At 36.9% G+C, this 20,953-nt stretch overlaps 1 protein-coding gene across 1 annotated transcript in view; it reads right to left on the bottom strand.

Annotated features, from left to right (window-relative positions):
• The window catches only part of TNNI3K (TNNI3 interacting kinase), a 290,825-nt gene that overhangs the window by 197,371 nt on the left and 72,501 nt on the right, over positions 1-20,953 (bottom strand). The window contains exons 6-9 of the mRNA XM_032602669.1: positions 12,080-12,178; positions 8,162-8,300; positions 1,352-1,496; positions 1,162-1,266 (exon numbers count right to left, since the gene is read on the bottom strand). Of these exons, the coding sequence (XP_032458560.1) occupies positions 1,162-1,266; positions 1,352-1,496; positions 8,162-8,300; positions 12,080-12,178 (488 nt within the window). The remainder of the gene's footprint in view (positions 1-1,161; positions 1,267-1,351; positions 1,497-8,161; positions 8,301-12,079; positions 12,179-20,953) is intronic.

Below are 20,953 nucleotides of genomic sequence, written 5' to 3'. Positions count from 1 at the left end.
TTCTCATTGGTAAAAAAGGGATAGTAAATCCAACTTCATAAAATGGTTTGGAGGATTAAATGAGATAATGGATGCAAATCATCCAGCACATATTCACTGTTCCATAAATGGTAGTTTTCTTCACCTCCCTTTTGGCTGACCTCTTTGGGTGATAAGAAAAATCTGGAAATCCAAGTGAAATTTGACAAGTTGATGCCTGATACAGAAATGTAAGCTTAATTTTAGTTCAGTATTAAAAAAAAGTGTCTCATTTCTCTTATTCACTAGTACAGGACAAACACTACGTAAATAACATACTAGTCTCAAATACATGTTTTAGAGGTTGCTAACTAGCCAAGACATCTGTAATATGTAGGTAAATAATCTTACATTCAAGATTTACTCAATTCAAATGACTATGTTTTTATTTTTATAAGCAAAACAGTAACCTGTTAAAAAATGAGGGTTTTAAATTTTATAAAACATCTGCTTTCCCTTAGGACATTTTAGGGAGTTATGTGCTTGAGTTCTTAGCAAACTTTTCCCTCCCTCTCTCTCTCTTTCCTTTTTTCTTTGTCACAACTTTTCCAAACCCAGCTGCTCCTTCAGGGTGCTTTTCCAGAGCACGTTGCAAAGGACTGTAATCGATTCCTAGCAAGGAGCTAATGCCTTCTTAGGTACCTCAGTGGCCACCCTGACTAAGCTCTTACAGGCTGACAGATGGATGTCTTAGATAGGTAGATACATTTGCACATAAGGTTTAAGTGGTAAGGAAAAAATGTCACATTTGATGCTGATGAATTCTGGTAATGATATTCTTGTCGGAAGAGGATTATGGGCACTGCTCCTTTTGGCAGCTTTCTGCAGAGTGTAGTGGAATAGGAGCAATATGCTTACAGATGTTGATATGCCTGTTGCCTTGGCAACATCAGTCCCTGTCTTTGTGGCTGCTGCCAGGAAGGCAGCATCTGGCTCTGGCCCCATCTGTTGTACTGACTGCAGCATCTGCGTCTACCTTTTCTCTGTGCATCTAGCTTGGGCTCCTTGTCCTCTGGCCACCCTCTGGTCTTGCTCTCTGATCGCAACATCTGCCACTATTCATTCTTGCTTCATGTACATGACTTCCAGTGTTGTAGGGTGTTAGCTAAGTTTAGAGGCTATTGCACTTAAATATTCTTTTACCTGTGAAAAGCCGTTTCACTGAAGATGTTTTCTTTAGTCAGACTTTCTATTCCTGATATTTGGATGATCTCCTTGGCAACTTCAAATTTGCCATTGTAGCATGCCCTAGAGTTAAGAAAATATTTTGAGGATAGTAAGAAGGTACACATAGTATACCTGCAGTACCTATGGAAGTATACATAATACTCACAGGTGCAAAGGGGTGTCTCCATAGATATTAACAACATGTGGCTGAACTTCTAAATTGCTCTGGAGCAGGTACTTCACTATATCGTGGTGTCCAAAGCGGGAACAGAAGTGGAGTGGAACATGATCTTCATTGTCCTGAGCATTCACTGTCATCAAAAGAAAGGGAAACATATGTTATCTGGAATCCTCTATTTCTCAACCTGCTCATGTGTAGTATCAGGGACTTTTCTAAGTGCCTGAGAGACTCCTGGAAATTGCCAATTAATGACAATAATAAAGGAAATTAAGTGCCACCAGTTTAAAAAGTTAGAATTCTATCCTCTAGCCTATTTCCACATTAAGCAGGCTTTCTTCTAGCTCCCATAAATCTATGGAATGCATCTAATCAAATCTACCTTGCATACCATATGACCCAGCAATCCCACTACTGGGCATATACCCTGAGAAAACCATAATTCAAGAAGAATCATGTACCACAATGTTCATTGCAGCTCTACTTACAATAGCCAGGACATGGAAGCAACCTAAGTGTCCATCGACCGATGAATGGATAAAGAAGATGTGACACATATATACAATGGAATATTACTCAGCCATAAAAAAAAACCAAAATTGAGTTATTTTTAGTGAGGTGGATGGACCTAGAGTCTGTCATACAGAGTGAAGTAAGTCAGAAAGAGAAAAACAAATACTGTATGCTAACACATATATCTGAAAAAACTAGGGGCAGGACAGGAATAAAGACGCAGATGTACAGAATGGACTTGAGGACACGGAGAGGGGAAGGGTAAGCTGGGATGAAGTGAGAGAGTGTCATGGACATATATACACTACCAAATGTAAAATAGCTAGCTAGTGAGAAGCAGCTGCATAGCCCAGGGAGATCAGCTTGGTGCTTTGTGACCACCTAGAGGGGTGGGATAGGGAAGGTGCGAGGGAGATACAAGAGGGAGGAGATATGGGGATATATGTATATGTATAGCTGGTTCACTTTATTATAAAGCAGAAACTAACACACCAGTGTAAAGCAATTATACTCCAATAAAGATGTTAAAAAAATTTACCTTGCACAATGGAAGAGTTCAGGAAACTAGTAAGTATCTAAAAGGTACTCATAGCCTCATTTCCACAAGTATCTCCTTTCAAATTGATTCCCCTTTCACCCCCATAGAAGGTGTTAAAAATTTCATACTCTGGACAGAGCACCATTTCCCAAAATTTTGGCTCAATATGTTAGCGTGGGGCCTAGTACTCTGTATGTTCGCATTACTGTGTAGGAGGTTCTGATGTCCCCTTAACCGAGAAATGTCATGCTGCGGTATACAAAGCATGGTATAATGAAAAGGCAGCAAGCTTTAGAGTGAGGAAGACCTCATTAATTGTATTATCTAAGATAGTTTTTTAACATTAACTGTTAAATTGATTACTCAGTAGTGGGCATTTGACCTTCTCTTTGTCCAATCCAGACTTATAACCTCTTCTGACATTTGGGAAATTCCCTATACTGAAAGTACTGACTAGAGGCCAAGATCACCCTTTATCATAGAAGCTGAAAATATGCTTTCCAAGCCTCCTTTGCAGTTAGGGGCACAGAATTAGTAGAGGGTGACCATATGTCCTGGTTTAGGCTTGTTATCCTAGAATAATTTTTAATAGTGACCCTTTCACTCTCAACCATGTCCTGGTTGGACTCTTATCTACAGATTATTCCAATCAACATGTTATTTCAGACTCTGACATCAGAGCTGATGACACACAAAAGGAGAGTCTATTCTATCTTGGCAAAGTAGCAGTGGTAGAATAGCTCCATCTAATTTCCAGTGGTACTGTTGCCCAGCCACAGACTGGGTGCCCCGCATTGTTGGTGCCAGAAACACAAGTGTTGGTGTGTGTGCCTAGCTGGGGTGGCAGTGTGCCTTCAAAGGATTAGTTTTGGGGTGTGATTCTGGACACCATTTCTCACTGTGAAAATTCCAAACCTGGCTTTCTACTTTGTCCTGGGGAAGATTCTGTGTGCTAATTGATATCCTTTAATATTTCCCCTCATGCTTAAATTAGCAAGTATTAGTTTCCAACACTTGCAAATAAGAACACCTGACTGACACATAGTCATTCCTTAACAAGTATTAAATAATCAATATGCACCAAGCACTGTGCTAGGTGTTGGAGATATTGATTTCTTATAAATAACAGTGGATATAATAACACTATTGGTGCAGCAGGGATGCTAAAAGGATTAAAGGAGATCATTTCTAGAAAGTGTCTAGCATGATGCTTATCACAAATTAGATACTTAATAAAAATCTTCACTCTCCCTTTTTACTAATTTCCCTCTTAGAATTTTGCTAAGTGGTGCTTAGGCAAATAAGCTATAAATGCATAGAGTCTATACCCTCAAATAAGTTACAATCTAGTTGAATAGTCAATAATTACAGGCCTGAAGTAATAACAAATCAACACCAAGCTGCTAAATTATAGATCTGCTTTAGCACAATTTTTAAAACCAAAAATAACCAGATCGACTGCTCTACAACCACTTGTTTTATTATTTTACTACTTTGTCCATCTGTACAGGGTGCTTTATTCAAAATAGAAAATAACAGCCCTTAACAAATCCCATTCATTCTCATTCTTATATATATCTATAAAAGAAATTATCCATAGAGCCAAAAGAATTGATCGAATTACTTTTTTAATGATGAACGGTTGGAAGGAAAAGAAAGGCAAGATAAGAGTTAATTTTAAAAAGTTCAAATATAATCATCATTTAACATTTAATGAACACTGGTTTAGGCCTTATAGCTGCTATATTTGTAGACAATAATTCTCATTTTATCAACCTGCAAGCCCTTAAGCCAAAGGGAAATCTTTAACAAAGTTCCTGAACTCCTCCTCCCAAGACTGTTATTGAAAAGTAAATCTTTGCATCTTTTTTATTAATGAGTGGCTCAGAAGGACACACTTCCTTCAGAAGAATTTTCCCGGTTGTTTTGATTATCTTCCTTTTTAAGATACTTTTCCTTTGTTCACATTCTGTTGGAAGCCAGGGAAAGTCAATACCATGAGTCAAAGCTTGAGGACAGCAGGGAGTCCAGGGCATCAGGAGGTCACATGTGAGTTCTTGAGGGCCAGAGGGGACATTGTAAAGCAGAATGAAGCACAATAATCCATTAATTCATAATTTTCCTTTAGCCATACCTGGTCCCACCCAACATTATTCTTTTCTAGTTGAATCAATAAACTTCAAAGCAGACTCTTTACTCTTTACTGCAATGGCCTAAACATTATTCTCATCAAAGAAGATATAAAATACCAAACAAAGGGACAAGCCAGGAGAAATCTGCATCAGATGCAGAGTTTATATATACATACACCCGTATTTCTGCTTCAGTCCTTCTGATTCCTTAATTTTGTCTTGGACCAATTTGCAAAAACAAAAAGTGCATATATTATTATTCTTACCTGAGGAAAACTGAATGTATGAATGATATTCTGTTTGCTCTAACATCTTATTTAGAGATTTAAGTAAAGGAAAATTTCAAGCAAAGGAATACATGTAAATCATTATTAAGAAAATATTTGGTCACTAGTCCTCTACTTTGAAGAGAGTAAATGTTCAGTAATGTCTTTTGAAAGAAAGATTGGATGAATGGGTAGGTAGCTGGATGCTACTTCTTGCTTATTTCTGCTCATTGATCTTAAAGATAAAATAAACATTTCCATATTAACTCAGAAATGTTAGGACCTCTCACCAGCTCTCTAAAGCAACTCCCAAGTGTGTCTTAAATAAATTTTCAGTAACAAATCTGTGTGATAGTTCTGACAAGACACATTTTTAAAAATAAATTACTTCTCCTTACTGACCATGCCCTAGAAATTTTTGTGACTTTCTCTAGTATCCAGTTCTCCAGTTAAGAGAACTATAGCATTCAACATTCAGATGACAAAAAATTAATAGTTTCTGATTTTAACATTTTCCATTTTTAACTTATTAAAATGATAAATTGTGAGAATTGTGTCTCTATTTTCCTCCTGTGGAGTCCAGCAATATTTTGACCTTTTCAGTCTCATTCGATAAGCATTGCAGTTCTCCTTTTTAATTGCCCTACGAGGTATAAGGAAGAAGACTAGAGACTTAAAACATATGTGACTGAATAGGTCAACCTCACAAACGTGCGGAACGTGCTTTCGGAAATACATTTTGGCTAATTTGCAACTTGAATTTATTTTCATTTGTGACATTCTGTTACCACGGAAACATGCTGTAAATACCAGATTTCAAATTGCACTCCTTTTGGGGTCATTCATTTATTCTTCCCCTTATGTCCATTAACCACAGGCAAAGTCCAGATCTAAAATAAATCATCTGGAGGCTTAGATACATTTTGGAATAAGTAAACCAGCTGATAATAAATCTTGTGCAGTGTCCACCAGCACAAAAGATTTTCTGATTTATTCTTTGCAATTGGTTGAAGTGCAAAAGGGACTTAAATATCAAGTGTATATTAGAAGGAAGTAAAAATACTTAAAAATCTGAGTCATGTCACTTGATTATTTTTTTTTTTTTTTTTTTTTTTTTTTTTTTAATGCGTTACGCGGGCCTCTCACTGTTGTGGCCTCTCCCGTTGCGGAGGACAGGCTCCGGACGCGCAGGCTCAGCGGCCATGGCTCACGGGCCCAGCCGCTCCGCGGCATGTGGGATCCTCCCAGACCGGGGCACGAACCCGTGTCCCCTGCATCGGCAGGCGGACTCTCAACCACTGCGCCACCAGGGAAGCCCCCACTTGATTATTTTTAAATGATTGAGTAGGAGGCATGTAGTGCTTGTGTGAGTCAGAAAGAAAATGTTAAAAATTATATCATATGACGCTGGTATGTACCGGGAATCCGGGTGCAGTACACATTTCAATGCCTTTTGTAGAAGAGTCCTTTGATCCTGGAGACATGCTGATCATAAATGACACTCATTTTGACACCACTGAGCTTTGGAGTTGTGCAGAGGAATAAAAGGCTGAGGTTGGCCTTGATAATAAAGGAAAAATGTGAGCGGTTCCTGACCCCTTGGAAGAGTGAGGCAGTTTCAAAAACAATTATGTGTTCGGTGATTCACATTGGTGTACCTCTGCCTATCCTAAACCAACAGAATCAAAGAGACTGCTTAAACAAGGTCCAGACAACAGCATTCCTTGCATCCTGACAACACAAGTTGTTTATGATAATGCTATAGAAAAAATTCCTGAGTTATTTTACACTGGCTCAGAAAATGATACAAACTACGTTTCTCAAACGTTACCAAATAAAATGGCCCCTGTTTCCAACATGGAAATGAAATCGTCCTAGCCTCTTGCTACAGTTGTCTCTGGGAGCCTTTGTGTTTTCCTTAGAGTAATGAAAACATTGATTAGTTTTATTAACTGAATATCAATCTCAATTTTGGACCAAGGAAATGGCAGTTCTATAGATCTGACAACCTTGTGCTTTTGGAAATGTGCATCATTTCTGCTGCAAAGGCCAGCAGTTCTTACAGCTGGGCTTTTAATTAGGTCTCTTGGGGGTCAGAATGCTGGATATGCCTGAGAGAATTTAATGACAAGATGTAACTCTGAGTGAATTTGTGTCAAAAAATTAAGTTTGTGAGGAAGAGGAAAAAAAGAGAAAGAAAGCTTTTTTTCAATACTTTCAATTTTCCAAAATTCATTTTGTAATTAAAAAACTAAAAAGTTGCAGGAAATTCTATTCTACTAAATGCATCTAAAATCTTTCTGTGTATTCTAAAGCTTTTTTTCCCCAACCTGATCACATTCTAACTCTATTTCCATTAAAAATAACAGTAGTATCAAATACTGGGGCAGATGTGGGGAGCAACTGGAACTCTCATATATAGCTGTGGGAGTGAAAAATATTGCGAACACTTTGGAAACTTGTCTGAAATTTCCTAAAAAGTTAACCATGTGCATGCCCTTTGATGCAGTAATTCTCTCTCTCTCTAAATACACACACACACACACACACACACACACACACACACACAACGAAGAGCGATTAACACATATATTCACAAGAAGAATTGAATGTTTCTGGCAGCTATATTCACAAAAGTCAAACACTAGAAACATTTAACCTTCCATTACAAGGAGAACGGATAAACAGTTAAATTGTGGGAAATTCATAGAATTTTCGGTAATAAAAAAGAGCAAATTATGATTCATGCAACAACATGGATAAAAGTCAAAATCATCTTGTCGATCAAAAGAAAGCAGTCACAAAATTATATCAACTTCAAGAACAGAAAAAAAGCTAACCTATAGCAATAGAAGCCAGAATATTGATTATCTTTGGTGGTGAAAGCTATTTACTAAGAAGTGGGCAACAAGGAACTTTCCAGGTGAAATATTTTCAACTTTCCAGATGAAAATATGTCTATATCTTGATCTGGGTGGCTTTTACATGGGTGTATCCACAAGCAAATATTCACTTAAGTCAATATTCAGTTAAGATTTGAGAATTTTGCTATATGTAAAATTTACCTCAATTAAAAAAAGATTAGTGAATAACAAAAAGTAGGAAAAATTTAGGAAAACCCCTTACTTTTACTGCAGCACCTAATACATTAAGAGTTGAGCTAAAATATGTAAAGAAGGATTAACATATAGGTTTAATTAATATATTAAAAATAATAAATTATGACTTGTGGAACAAATTAGTACATGAGTACAAGATTAATCAACTTAGATTATCTCTAATAAATAAGTAAAGTAAAAAGCATACATAAAGTAAAAGAGCAAATTTCTTCTTCTAAACATAATCTTACCATCTGCTTTGTTGCCTTCTTCCACCAAGAGTTTCGCAATATTAAAGAATCCTTTTGCAGATGCTAGGTGGAGGGGCCTATCTCCGACTTCACCGCTTACATTTACATCAGCACCAAATTTCAAAAGGAGGCGGGTTACCTAAAGGATCCATGCATTTGAAATTAGTATCAAATGCAAAACAGTAATGCAATGCCTTTAGCAATAGGGAAGGAGACATATCATTTAGGTTTTCTCTTGGATAATTTTTGCCTGAAAATAACAGAAAATCCTAACTCAACTGGCTTAAACAATAAGGAATTTATTATTATATCACCTAGCAAGAAATCTAAAACTGGAGCAATTTCAGGGTTGGGTCTTCATTGTATCAATACATAAATAATCTTCTCTCAAGTCACCCATAATCTTCTCTGAACAATCTTTTCTAAAGTCTCCTTCTGGCCAGAGCCAGCAGTGCTTACTTGATTCTTGATTTTCATAGTGGTTCCATGCATAGGTCACCAATGGTAATCTTGCTACTGGGGTTGTGGGTCCTTTTTTGATTTGTGAGTAAACAGGAGATAGCCACACTAGCCCCCAGCATCTTCCCAAATTAGCTGAGATTCACATCCAGGAGGACAGAGAGAGATGAAGTAAGAAACAACTCAAGAGTTTCCAGGGGTTGTTTCAGGTAATTTATGGGATTCCTTCAAATTATTTATATATTCACTTAGGAACCTTCCAAATAATTTCTCTAAAATTGACATTACCTCCCCCGTGAATTTTAGGACTCATCATAGTGATCCCAAGAGATAAGTTAGGATGCACCTGTGCCATTAAAATAACAGTTATGGGAGGACTCCTCAAAAGTCTTGACCATTGTGGCATCAGCATAAAAGTGAATTCAAGCTCTAAAACTATTTTGTGGCAGAAAATAAATATATCTTGAGCAGAAGCCTCTCAAGAATATGGTATGTATTCGATAGAAATTCTAGGTGAAAAATTAGCTGGGTGGGATGTGGGAAAACTTCCTATTGCATGCAGTAGGTAAAGAACAAAGGTTCTGAAATTGGGCTTCTGCTTATTAGGTATGTCACCTTGAATAAATTATTTGGCCCTTTGAAAATTCAGTTTCTTCGTTGCTAAAATGGGAATGCCTCATAGAGTTGTTGTGAGAATTAAATAAGTTATTACACATAAAGCACTTAGAAAAGTGCCTGGTATTCAATAAATGATAGCAGAAGTGGTAGCACCAATGTGGAACACATGTAGTTTATCTATTTCTTGGCTAACGGGCAGACCAATACTTAATTCAAGAGAAACCTGAACACTAGACATTTAGTCTCAAGAACGTTGCACTCCTAAGCAGATATTTCCACTTACACAGGCTCCATAAATTCTGATTATGTGACTTTATAATGGATAGAGTTAAACTATCTTTGAAATCGATTGTCTATTAAGCACTATTATTATATACCTAGGAACTATTGCTGTTAGTAAAATACTCTTCCACTTAAAATAAGTAAATAAGCAAATGGCAAGGAACATGGCACATTAAGCACATTTATATATTGAATGTGCCATTCTCCTGTCAGCATATTTTAGTAAATGACAATAGCTTCCATAAATTACTTATGTGCTGTCTTTGCACATAGAAAGTGAGTCCCTTATCATAAAAGGGCCATCCACATTTTAGCATAATTTTATAATACTGTGACTATATATTCAGGGAAAGTAAACAAATTTAGGTCTCCACACAACATGCATAGAAGCTCTTTATGTTTCTGCTGGGTCATGAGGTTAATCGCCAAAGAGGATGACTCTACAAATAACAGGCACTGTGTATATCCTGTCTGTGCCTGAAGTCAGAAAAGTATAAAGTTTTTTCGCCACCTGAGTTTTGGACCCAGTACTTTCAGAAGCGTTTTCAGTGCTCAGCTCTCCAGGGCACCCCAGTGCAGTCTGAGCAGCCTATCAATGAAATGAGCAGTCTCCCCTAGTTAGAGGTCACATTTCTCAGGTCTGAGACTGTCCAGGCACATGCCAGCCAGCAAAGAAATAAAGGCACAAAGACTAGAACAGCACAGAGACGCAAGGAAGTTTGATTTTCAACTTGGGATCCTCAGGCAGTGCAATGGCATGACCTGTACAAAGGTAAAAAGGTATAATTCTGCTGCATAACTGAGACCAGATCTAGAGAGATAAAATGAGGAAGAGCAAAAACAGAATGTCAAAAGAACAGTTAAGTTTTGATTATCTAATTACATTTGTATTTCTGCTTTATTTGGTTCTATTGAGTTTCTTGAGTATAGCTAAAAGACGGTGTTTGAAAAGAGCATATAAAATTTTTCTTTCAATATGTTAAGGTTGAAAATCAACGGACTGTGGAATTACAGCACCAGGCCTTGAATTCTAGCTCCACTACTTCAGTAAATGGCCTGGACTTTATGATTTCTCTCACTGATAGAAGAGGGGTAAGAAGAGGCTCTTCGGTACAACAGAATGAAGATGGGTTTTGGGATCAGACAGACCTGAATACATACTCCAGCTCTTCTACTTATTAGCTGCATGACTCTGGCACGCTACCTGACCTGAGTAAGCTCCATGTGTATCATGATTAGAAGGGGTAAATAACAGCTGATTTTAGGGTTGGGGCAAAATTAGAAAAAAATCCACATATAGGCCTTAACATATAGGCCTGTTCCATAGTATGAGTTTGCTCACATGGTAACTCTTATTAAGTTCATAAGGTTGTCACGAAGGTCAAATGAAATTATTTGTTGAATGACGCTACATTGTAAACTTTAAAGCATTCTATACATATCATTACTTAATTACAGATTATCAAAATTTATAAATATGTTTCTGATACATAATTATATATTTAAAGCAAATTATATATTTAAAGCACATTTAGTGATTGTTTTTTAGTTTATCTAGGTTATTCCATATATTAGTTTCCCATTGCCACTGTAGCAAATTACCACAGAATTATTGGATGAAAAAACCACATTTTTATTCTCTTAGAGTTCTGGAGGTCAGAAGTCCAAAATCAAGGTGTTGGCAGGTTGCATTCCTTCTGGAGGCTTTCATTTCCTTACTTTTCAGCTTCTACAGCCTGCCTGCATTCCTTAGCTTGTGGCCTCTTCTTGTATCACTTTAATGTACTGCTTCCATTGTCACATCTTCTACTATTAACTCTGATTTTCTACTCTCTATTATGTGGACCCTTGTGATTACATCAGGTCCACCCAGATAATCCAGGATAATCTCCCCATTTCAAGATCCTTAACTTGATCACATCTGCAAAGTCCCTTTTAAGGTAACATTCACAGGTTCCACAAATTAGAACGTGAACATGTAAACATATTTTGGTAGACATTTTTTAGCCTACCACATGCCAGGTTACTACAAAACAGGAAATTCCATTTCTAAAAGTTATCTTTTTTCAGAGAACTTTTGGAATGGGCTTTATGATTTGTTTTATTGTTAGTGTTAGTATCATCCCAGTGACATTTGTTGAGCATTTGCCAAACACTTTAAATTAATATTTCATCATAAGAGCAACCCTATGAGGTAGGTGCTATTAATATTTTTTTCATTTTATAGACAAGAAACTGAGGATTAGGGACATTATACAACCTACACATGGCCATAAAGCTAGTAATTTTTCAAATTCAGGCCGATTTCTATAGCCACCCACTTACCTATATACTCTACTGCCTCCCTTGTGTACTAAAGTAGTCAGTAAAAATGTATAACTTGGTAGCTGCTATGTTTCTATGGATCTACAAAAGCTCTTCAAGGGGGGAACTGATGAGCAGATGGCAAAACTAATTCAAAGGATATCTTAAATATCCTTTCTTCGAACCTAGTACAGTTCAAGAAAACCCTGGAACACTTAAGTGATGCCCCAGGCTTCAGAAATGCCACTGACTTACCTGTTCGTGCCCATAGTATGCTGCAATGTGCAATGGAGTGAAAAAAACTGCATCTTGGACGTTGATGTTAGCTCCATGTTGCAGTAGTACATCAGCAGCCTGGACAAGGAGAGCTGGGTTAGGAGATTCATTGGTGGTATCTGCCCATCAAAATTCATTTTACAATTACAATGTACAACTCTTCTTCGGGGGTCACCATCTTAAAACACAATTTTCTTCCATCTCCCTTCTCTGCAATCTCCAATGGCTAGCTTTGGCCTAGAAAATAAAAACCAAGCCCCTCACTATCACATTCAAGGTCCTGTCAATCTGATGGTATCCTTTTAAATGTATTTCCCATTACTCCCTTTCATAAACCCAACTGTACAAACAAACTGCACTCAATTTCCTACTTCTCAGAGTCTTTGTTCACATTACTTCCTCAGTCAAAAGTTCTCTTCTGGAGCTTCCCGGATGGCGCAGTGGTTGTGAGTCCGCCTGCCGATGCAGGGGACACGGGTTTGTGCCCCAGTCCGGGAAGATCCCACGTGCCGCGGAGCGGCTGGGCCCGTGGGCCATGGCTGCTGGGCCTGCGCGTCCGGAGCCTGTCTGTGCTCTGCGGCGGGAGAGGCCACAGCAGTGAGAAGCCCGCGTACCGCAAAAAAAAAAAAAAAAAGTTCTCTTCTGTCCAATCTACAGGTGTTTAAACACAAGCTAAATGCCATCTCCTCCAAGATTTCTTTACTTTCCCTCCCTTCGTTGCCAACTGACTTGCTAAAATTAAGTCTTCCTTCCTTTTAAATCTCATTTAAATTTTTTTCATGTCATTTAGAACATTTAAAAATTTATATACATGCCTTATCCTTATTAAAGAGCAAATTCTTTAAGGACAAAGTATATATCAAATTCATCGTTATAATCCTACACTAGCATGTTGCCATGCAAATAGTAATCATTCAACACGAATTTGTTGAATGAATGAATGAATAAACGAATGAATGAGTGAAAAAAACTAGAAGGAGCTATTGGCCAATGAAAGGCACAGATTGCCAACAAATCTGCTCACCCTTTAGATTTCTTCTACTAAAGGCTCATCTCTAAGACTCTTTTCTCTAGAAAACTGATTGAAATCATTTCCTCCAGATGTGTTCATTTTCACTGTGAATTTTCTTAATGCACTCTCTATTCTTCAGTCGGTAAAATAATACACATTTGGGGAAATTTTCAAAAGTCTGTTAGACTTAGAAGAGAGAACATGAAGATGAGATCCAAGAGCTCAAGGAACATATGCTCCCACACCTCTTCTGTTCCTAGAAACAAACTGCCTCCTAAGTTTCCTTGCCTGTTTGAATCAGAGCCCTTGAGAAGTGGTGAGGGGTCATGGACATTACATAACAAACCAGTATGTTTTAAAGAGGAAGAAATCAAGAATCAAAGGAATTAGGAAATTTCTCAAAGTCATGGAGCAAGTCAGTGTTAGCAGGGAAGTGAATCTCTAGTCTCTCACCTCAAGCTTTGTTTCCAAGTGCTCCAGAGTATTAAATAGTTCATTCATTCAATCATCCATTTGTTCATGTGTCAATACACCATTTATTGAGCATATATGAACTGAAATGATGTTATTTTACATGATTATTCTTACAGTTTATTCAATCAGTGGGGTAGCATTAGAACTGATTATAATTGTCATACAAAGAGAAAAGGAATTCTTGTTGGAACAGCTGAAATTTCTGGTGGGTCCAAAATATAATAAGCAGGTGTATAGGCTTCTATACATTCCAAGAACAATGCTTTTTGCTAAATTTGGATATTGCTGACTAATGATCAACAGAATACACAATGTGTACAGTGAGTTGTTTTTCTAATAAAAAAATTAAAATTACAATTAACACTTATTAAGGGCACATTATGTATCAGACCCTGAACTAAGTGCATAAAGGGTAACTGGAGTGCCTCTGTTTCACTCCAAAACATAGAAAGATATGTTCTACTCTCCCATTTTAAAGGTGAAGAAACTGAGCCTCAGGGAGGCTTTGTAACCTATTTGAGGTCATACAACTAGTAAGAAGCAGAACTGGAATTCAAATTTAGGCCTGTTTGACTTCGAAGTTTCTTTCCATCAGGCCCTTCCTGTGACCTTGACCTCATTAACACTAACCTTTAAGTAAATGAACTAACTGATTCAATCTCAGATAAGAGGAAGCTTCCTGAGTAGAAAGTAGAGTAGAAAGTAGAAGCTTTGTAGATTCAGCTTGGAAAGAATGCTGGAGCCGTTTATATCTAATGTCTGGTATCTTAGACTTCACATGCCTGTGAGTTCAATCTTGGGGACCATTAAAGGAGGTCACAAACGATCAAGGTAAATGAAGCTTTTTACAAATTCTCTTATTTTATATATAGCATAAAAGAAAGTAGACAGCATGAATTTTTATTGTAAAAAGGATTCTCAAATGTTAAAATAGAGAGCCAATTTCTTAGGCATAGTTCTAGAACTTACTTTCATTCTAAAAGATAATGGCTTTTAGGCTTGAATAAATAGTCCAAAGCAATTTTTTTTTCCTCCTAAGTTTGCACTTATCCAGTCATTCAGAAGGTCAACCTTTTGCTGAACAGTCATTAATTATGAAGTGTTGGCCTTCTAAGAAACTTTCAAAATGTAAGTTTTAATGAAACCACACAGAGTCGTTATTGAACTATAGGCTTTATTTAGTTTGTTTTAAAATTCAAGGAAATATTTAACTATTGAGAGCAATGTACACTGGAATTATCTGAATAATTTCACAGGTTATTTATATAAGTTGAATGCATTTATTGATTCTTATATTTCGAGTCATGATAGGGAGTGTATCTCCTAGCAATCTTATGGGGCTATAATGTATTGTGATATACAAATATGCCTGCCATGTGGTTAAGACAAATGCACTCATATTGTTTAGGCTGGAACATATATCTATCAAATCATTTTTTTTTTTTTTTTTTTTTGCAGTACGCGGGCCTCTCACTATTGTGGCCTCTCCCGTTGCGGAGCACAGGCTCCGGACGCGCAGGCTCAGTGGCCATGGCTCACAGGCCCAGCCGCTCCACGGCATGTGGGATCTTCCCGGGCCGGGGCACGAACCCGTGTTCCCTGCATCGGCAGGCGGACTCTCAACCACTGCACCATCAGGGAAGCCCTATCAAATCATTTTAACCATGCTTCCCCTACTCCAGAACCTGAAAGAGCTGGTAGGTCAACTTCACCTGTTTTCCACTACATGAAGTCCCAAACTGAATCTCTTTTATTCACCACTATGCTAAGCATAGAATAGGCATCCAAATAATGGTTGAATTGGACTGTATTTCTAGTTAAAAAAAAAAAGGAATATATATCTACCATCAGTCAGAAGGGAAGTTAAACATTAACAATTAGGACCCAATTATATGATAGAAATTTTAAACAATTCAATTCAACGAACATTTATTGATCATTTATTTTGAATTAACCTTTAGCAAATCCCAAGTGCCTGCTCCATGCCAGGAACTGTGACTGGAGTTTTACATACATTGTCTCATTAAGATTTTGCAGGGCATAAAATTCTGTTGTATTAAAAATTTTTGAGAAAATACATAGTTTTGATTTCTTTCCCCCAAAACAATAACAAAACTACTGGTGAAATTGTATACTTGAAACAAGTCTTATCACAGAAAGGATATCTTAATAATCTTTAAACTCTTTATAGAAATGAATTTTATCATACTTAGATTTGTATAACTGACATATATATCAGTATTATTATTATTAAAGAACCAAGGGGCTAATAACTTGGGCTAGTAACTTGGTATCCTTTACTGATGGAAGAAATAAGCACCAAAAATGCCTATCATTAAGTGGTCATTTTTTGAGCACAAAAAAATGGATCAGAACCCTTTGTTTTGATAGAAGGGAATTACTGTATACATTACCCTTTAAAGATATTTTTATTTGCCAGTTGACTCCTCAAAAGATCCAAGTAGAGTCTCTACAATTTCCAGGTTGTAATTTAAACACTTATTCAAACATTCTGCTCTTTCATCCTAGAAAACCTCTGTTCTCTTTCTCTGTCTATAACATACCCAGTCTCAAGGCCAAGCTCAGTTCCCAGGTTCTCTGAGAACCTTCCACAAATCCTTTACTGTATTTAGCATTTCTTTCTCTAAATAATTATACTACTTATCCTCACAACTTACTCTTTTCATTAATTATCACTGTGGGTAAACGATTATTATAACAATATCAATTTTTTAAAACTATTTTTTCATGTTCTAAGCTTGTCTCAATGAAGTACAAGAAGGTTTGACTCCAGGTTAAAAAGATTTTTCACCTGAGGTACTGAAGTTTAATCCTTCTAACTAAAATAGCCAGACCTCATGATTTAAAATTCCAGAGATTTAAAAAGTAATGCCTACAAGAACAAAGGTCCTCATTGTTCTTGTTTGCTGAATGTTTCTCCTACAGTAGGACTTTAACTTATTGAGTTGGTCCCATTTGGCTCTCCCTCTGAACTTCATCTTATGAAAATCAATGACAGCGATGAAGAAGAAAAAAACGACTGTATCAATAGGGACTAAATGTCTCATGGAAGAGAAAGTAGAATAAGGTAAATTCTACATGGGATAAAATGGCAATCAATCAGATCTGAAATTGCCAAAATTAAATATAGTGTCTTATACTACCAAGTAGACCTTCTATAAATATCTACACTTTGAAATTAAATTTTTCTGGGCTTTAAGTGATATCTCATTTCCTATGACTTCTTTGGAGTTTTCCTCAAATTCAAACTTACACTGATGTTTTCCTTAGGATTTATAGTTTGTTTAAAGCTACAGTTTTCTCTTCTGTATATCTTTATCTAACCTTTATTACTGAGACTTATAGAGAGCAGAACCATGAAGCTATTCTGGGTTAATATCCATTTCCATTTAGTAGAAAATCTGTATTATCAAAGCTTTAGAGGAAAATGTTTTCTAAAGTTTATGTCTCAGGAATTCAAAATGATCCCAAAGATATTAACACACAAGTGGATTTAGATTTGAAAATTTTCAATTATTTCCAGTTCTAACTTTCAATAACCAGTTCCAATTGTGTCCCATAGAACCATTGCCTTCTCTCCTAAAATTTTCAATTTCTTTTGAGAGTAGTCTACACCTTTCGTTCACATATCCTCACCTCCTATTCAATCCTCAGCCCACCTACAATCTAACTTCAGACCTCACTTCTCTAGAACATGACATCAGAGGCCTACTAATTGTCAATTCCAATGGACACTCTTGGCTCTTTTTCTTATTTTAATACTTCTCCAGCATTTGTTACTATTTGTCTTCCCCTTAAGATCTGATCCTCCCTTAGATTGATTGACATAACGATCTTTGAGTTTGGTCCCTACCTCTCTGCCAACTTCTTATTGTTCCTCTATAGAGGTGACTCTCTGTTCATCTCTTAAGTGTTTCTTAAGTGTTTCTTTTTCCTCACTAAATCTTATGTTTTCTCCTGATTTCCTTTGTCTGCTTTAATTCTCTTGTATTAATTAAGTTAATACATGGAAAGAATTTGGGACATATTCTTGGTAAGCTAAGAATAAGTATTCAGTATGTGGTAGTTATTAGTTATATCTTGCCTTATACATTCTCTAGTAGATTCTATCATTACTACTACTACTGCTACTATTTCTACAACACACACAGACACAAACATACACACACACACACACACACACACACACACACACTCTCTCTCTCTCTCTTTCTCTCTCTCTCTCTCCAGCTGCATGTGTTTTTCCCAGACTTCCTCCAATACAGGGTCTACCTTATTTGGCAACTCATAGTCTGGTTATATATTTCCCCTCTATTTCCCAATTACTTTTACTCTGGGTTTATACTGTCCCCTGCATTGATCTCATCTTTATCACTTGTCCTTTGATTTTCGTTAATGTGAATGAAGCATTAGAATGTGTGCTTTGAGAATATCTATGAGCTAAATGAGAATATCTCATTTAATGCTCACAACAATCTCATGGAATTGTTACTAACAGCCCCATTTTAAAAATAGGAAAAATAAGGTTAAGAATTACATAGTTTTAAGGAAAAGCACCAAAGTTTAAACTCAAACCTATAGGAGTCCAAAGTACCATACTACCCCATACTGTATTTTTCTAATTAAAAAAAATATTAATTAATTAATTTTTGGCTGTGTTGGGTCTCCATTGCTGTACGTGGGCTTTCTCTAGTTGCAGCAAGCAGGGGCTACTCTTCGTTGCGGTGCGTGGTCTTCTCATTGTGGTTGCTTCTCTTGTTGCAGAGCACGGGCTCTAGGCACATGGGCTTCAGTAGTTGGGGCACATGAACTCAGTAGCTGTGGCTTGCGGGCTCTAGAGCGCAGGCTCAGTAGTTATGGCATGTGGGCTTAGTTGCTCCACGGCATGTGGGATCTTCTCAGACCAGGGCTCAAACCCATGTTCCTTGAATTGGCAGGTGGATTCTTAACCACTGAACCACCAGGGAAGTCCACTATTTTTCTTCTTATATGTGCTTTTATTTGGAGCCAGCTAGCAATTCCTTGCCATCTCAGATAGTTCTGTACAGGATATAGCTCTTGGTTGATATTGCTCTTCAAGGATTTTCAAGGATACCTATATAGCCAGTATACCAATAAGAATGATCCTGGGCTTCTCTGGTGGCGCGGTGGTTGGGAGTCCACCTGCCAATGCAGGTGACACGGGTTTGTGCCCCGGGTCAGGAGGATCCCACATGCCGCGGAGTGGCTGGGCCTGTGAGCCATGGCCGCTGAGGCTGCACGTCCGGAGCCTGTGCTTTGCAGCGCAAGAGGCCACAGCAGTGAGAAGCCCGCGTACCACAAAAAAAAAAAAAAAAAAGAATGATCCTGACTTTGTAATTGTTTGCAGATGACTGAAAAATAAATAAAGTTAAAACTTATTCTAAGTAGAAGTTGTATGTTAGGGATCTTGAAGAGTTATATATACAAGGACAAGAAGTTTAGGATTTTTCTTAAATTTTTTCCGTATGGGGTTTCACCAAGAGACTTCAAGTAGGAGCAAAATATATTCTGATTTACATCTTCAAAATATCCTTCTGGTAAAAGTCTAGCAAATGGATTGAAGAAGGAGCAAAACTAGAGTGGTCAGTTAGCAGGGTCTTGCAGTAAGTTGAAAAGAAAGAGATAGGATAAAAATGATCTGAGGTAGAAGTAGTGGCCTAGAGATGGAGAATGGGTGTTAGAGGCATTAAGATGGTAGAATCACATGACTCAGCATACTGGGGATGGGGAGAGATGATGGAAGTTATCAGTAAATGATGACTGTAAAAGAGGAAGCCTATATGGGAAGATGAGCATGAGGATAAAATTGTGCCTAATTCATGAATTTAGGAAGTAGGAACATTACCTATATATATATTTTTTTCTGTCTAGGTATTTTATTTATTTATTTATTTATTTATTTTTATAGATCTTTATTGGAGTACAGAGTGAAGTAAGTGACCTATAGTTTCTATCTCTCCGATTAATCACTTGTCATAACTAGTTTTTCCAATTTCCCTTAGCAGTTCATTGTGATCTTTTCCAACACCACAGCTGTTTCAATTGGGGTCAATGCCTCAATCAAGATGTGAACAAAACTAGAGTTTTCAAACAACTACCAAAAGCTGTACCAGTTAAAAATACCAATAATTGCTTATCCATTTGGATTCAAGGCTTACATTACTTAGCATTTTAGATGGTAGCATTGCTTTAATTTAATAAGCACTTCTTTTGACTTTATGCTCTATTTTCTGTAGAATTTTTTATTTTTATGTATATATACTGACTTCTTGACACCCATTACAACTGTTCAGTGAGAACTCTATCATATAGAGGTTTTCACTTGAAACACTATTTTTGTAATGACTTTTTTTTTTAACCTGACATAGCTCTAATTAAATATTTGAGTACAAAAACTTATTGGAAAATAGTTTCTTCAGGCTGTCACAGAAATGAGGTTCTCATGTGATCTTCCTCTTATTATCTCAGGTTAAAATTAAATTTGGTTTGAAAATTACTCAGAAAATGATTCCACAAGATAATATTATCAAAGAAATTAAAGGGAAGCTCCATATTCTTAAGCTGTAGAAATATAGCTTAAAGATATATCAACTTATATACATATAATAAAATAATTCCATTGATTATATAAATCCATCGCTTCTCAGGAAATGATGATAACATAAATAGAAAAGCTGGTGGATGAAGAGTTATGAGAAGCCATGAGGCCAAGGCTGAAGATACAAGTGGTACCATTTTAGAAAAGTAATAATTAAAGCTAGGAGATAACACCACTTCCAGAAGGTAAGAGGACATATTTGTGGGATATTTATGGCTAAAAAGTGGGAAGGAAGGCGAACAAAGGAATGCCTGTTAAGGAAGCCCATGGAAGAGAAACTTTTAAGAAAAGAGGGGCAAATTTATCTGAGCCTTTCAGCTAATCATCATCTTGCTGTGCTATTTTCTTCCTTATAGATATACTTTTTTTGCAACATTTCCTTATGTGAGGGTCTTATTTTAAAATCCCTGGCTGAGAAAACAGGCTTTCAATGTTCACTGTGTTATGAATACATCATGTTCTATGCATTTCAAAAGCCACAATTTTTTTCTTATGAGGTTTATTTTTATAACTTGCCAAAGGTCCAACATTTTTCACTATATTGCAATTGTAGAGACTTGAAAACTGTAGTACAAGTTAGGCTCCCTCTCAGTGATGTTCCTCCCCACACTGCACACACCCTGGACATTATAATCATGGAGAGGTGCGAGTACCATATGACAAAGAGTTTTCTCATGACTTTTGTTCTCCAGCCCAAATCACCTATTGAAAACATGTAATTTGCCTC

Source organism: Phocoena sinus, chromosome 1 (genome assembly GCF_008692025.1).
Source record: "Phocoena sinus isolate mPhoSin1 chromosome 1, mPhoSin1.pri, whole genome shotgun sequence".
Taxonomy (NCBI): domain Eukaryota; kingdom Metazoa; phylum Chordata; class Mammalia; order Artiodactyla; family Phocoenidae; genus Phocoena; species Phocoena sinus.
Note: the sequence above shows the minus strand (reverse complement) of the source record. Positions and strands in the feature narration are given on the sequence as shown.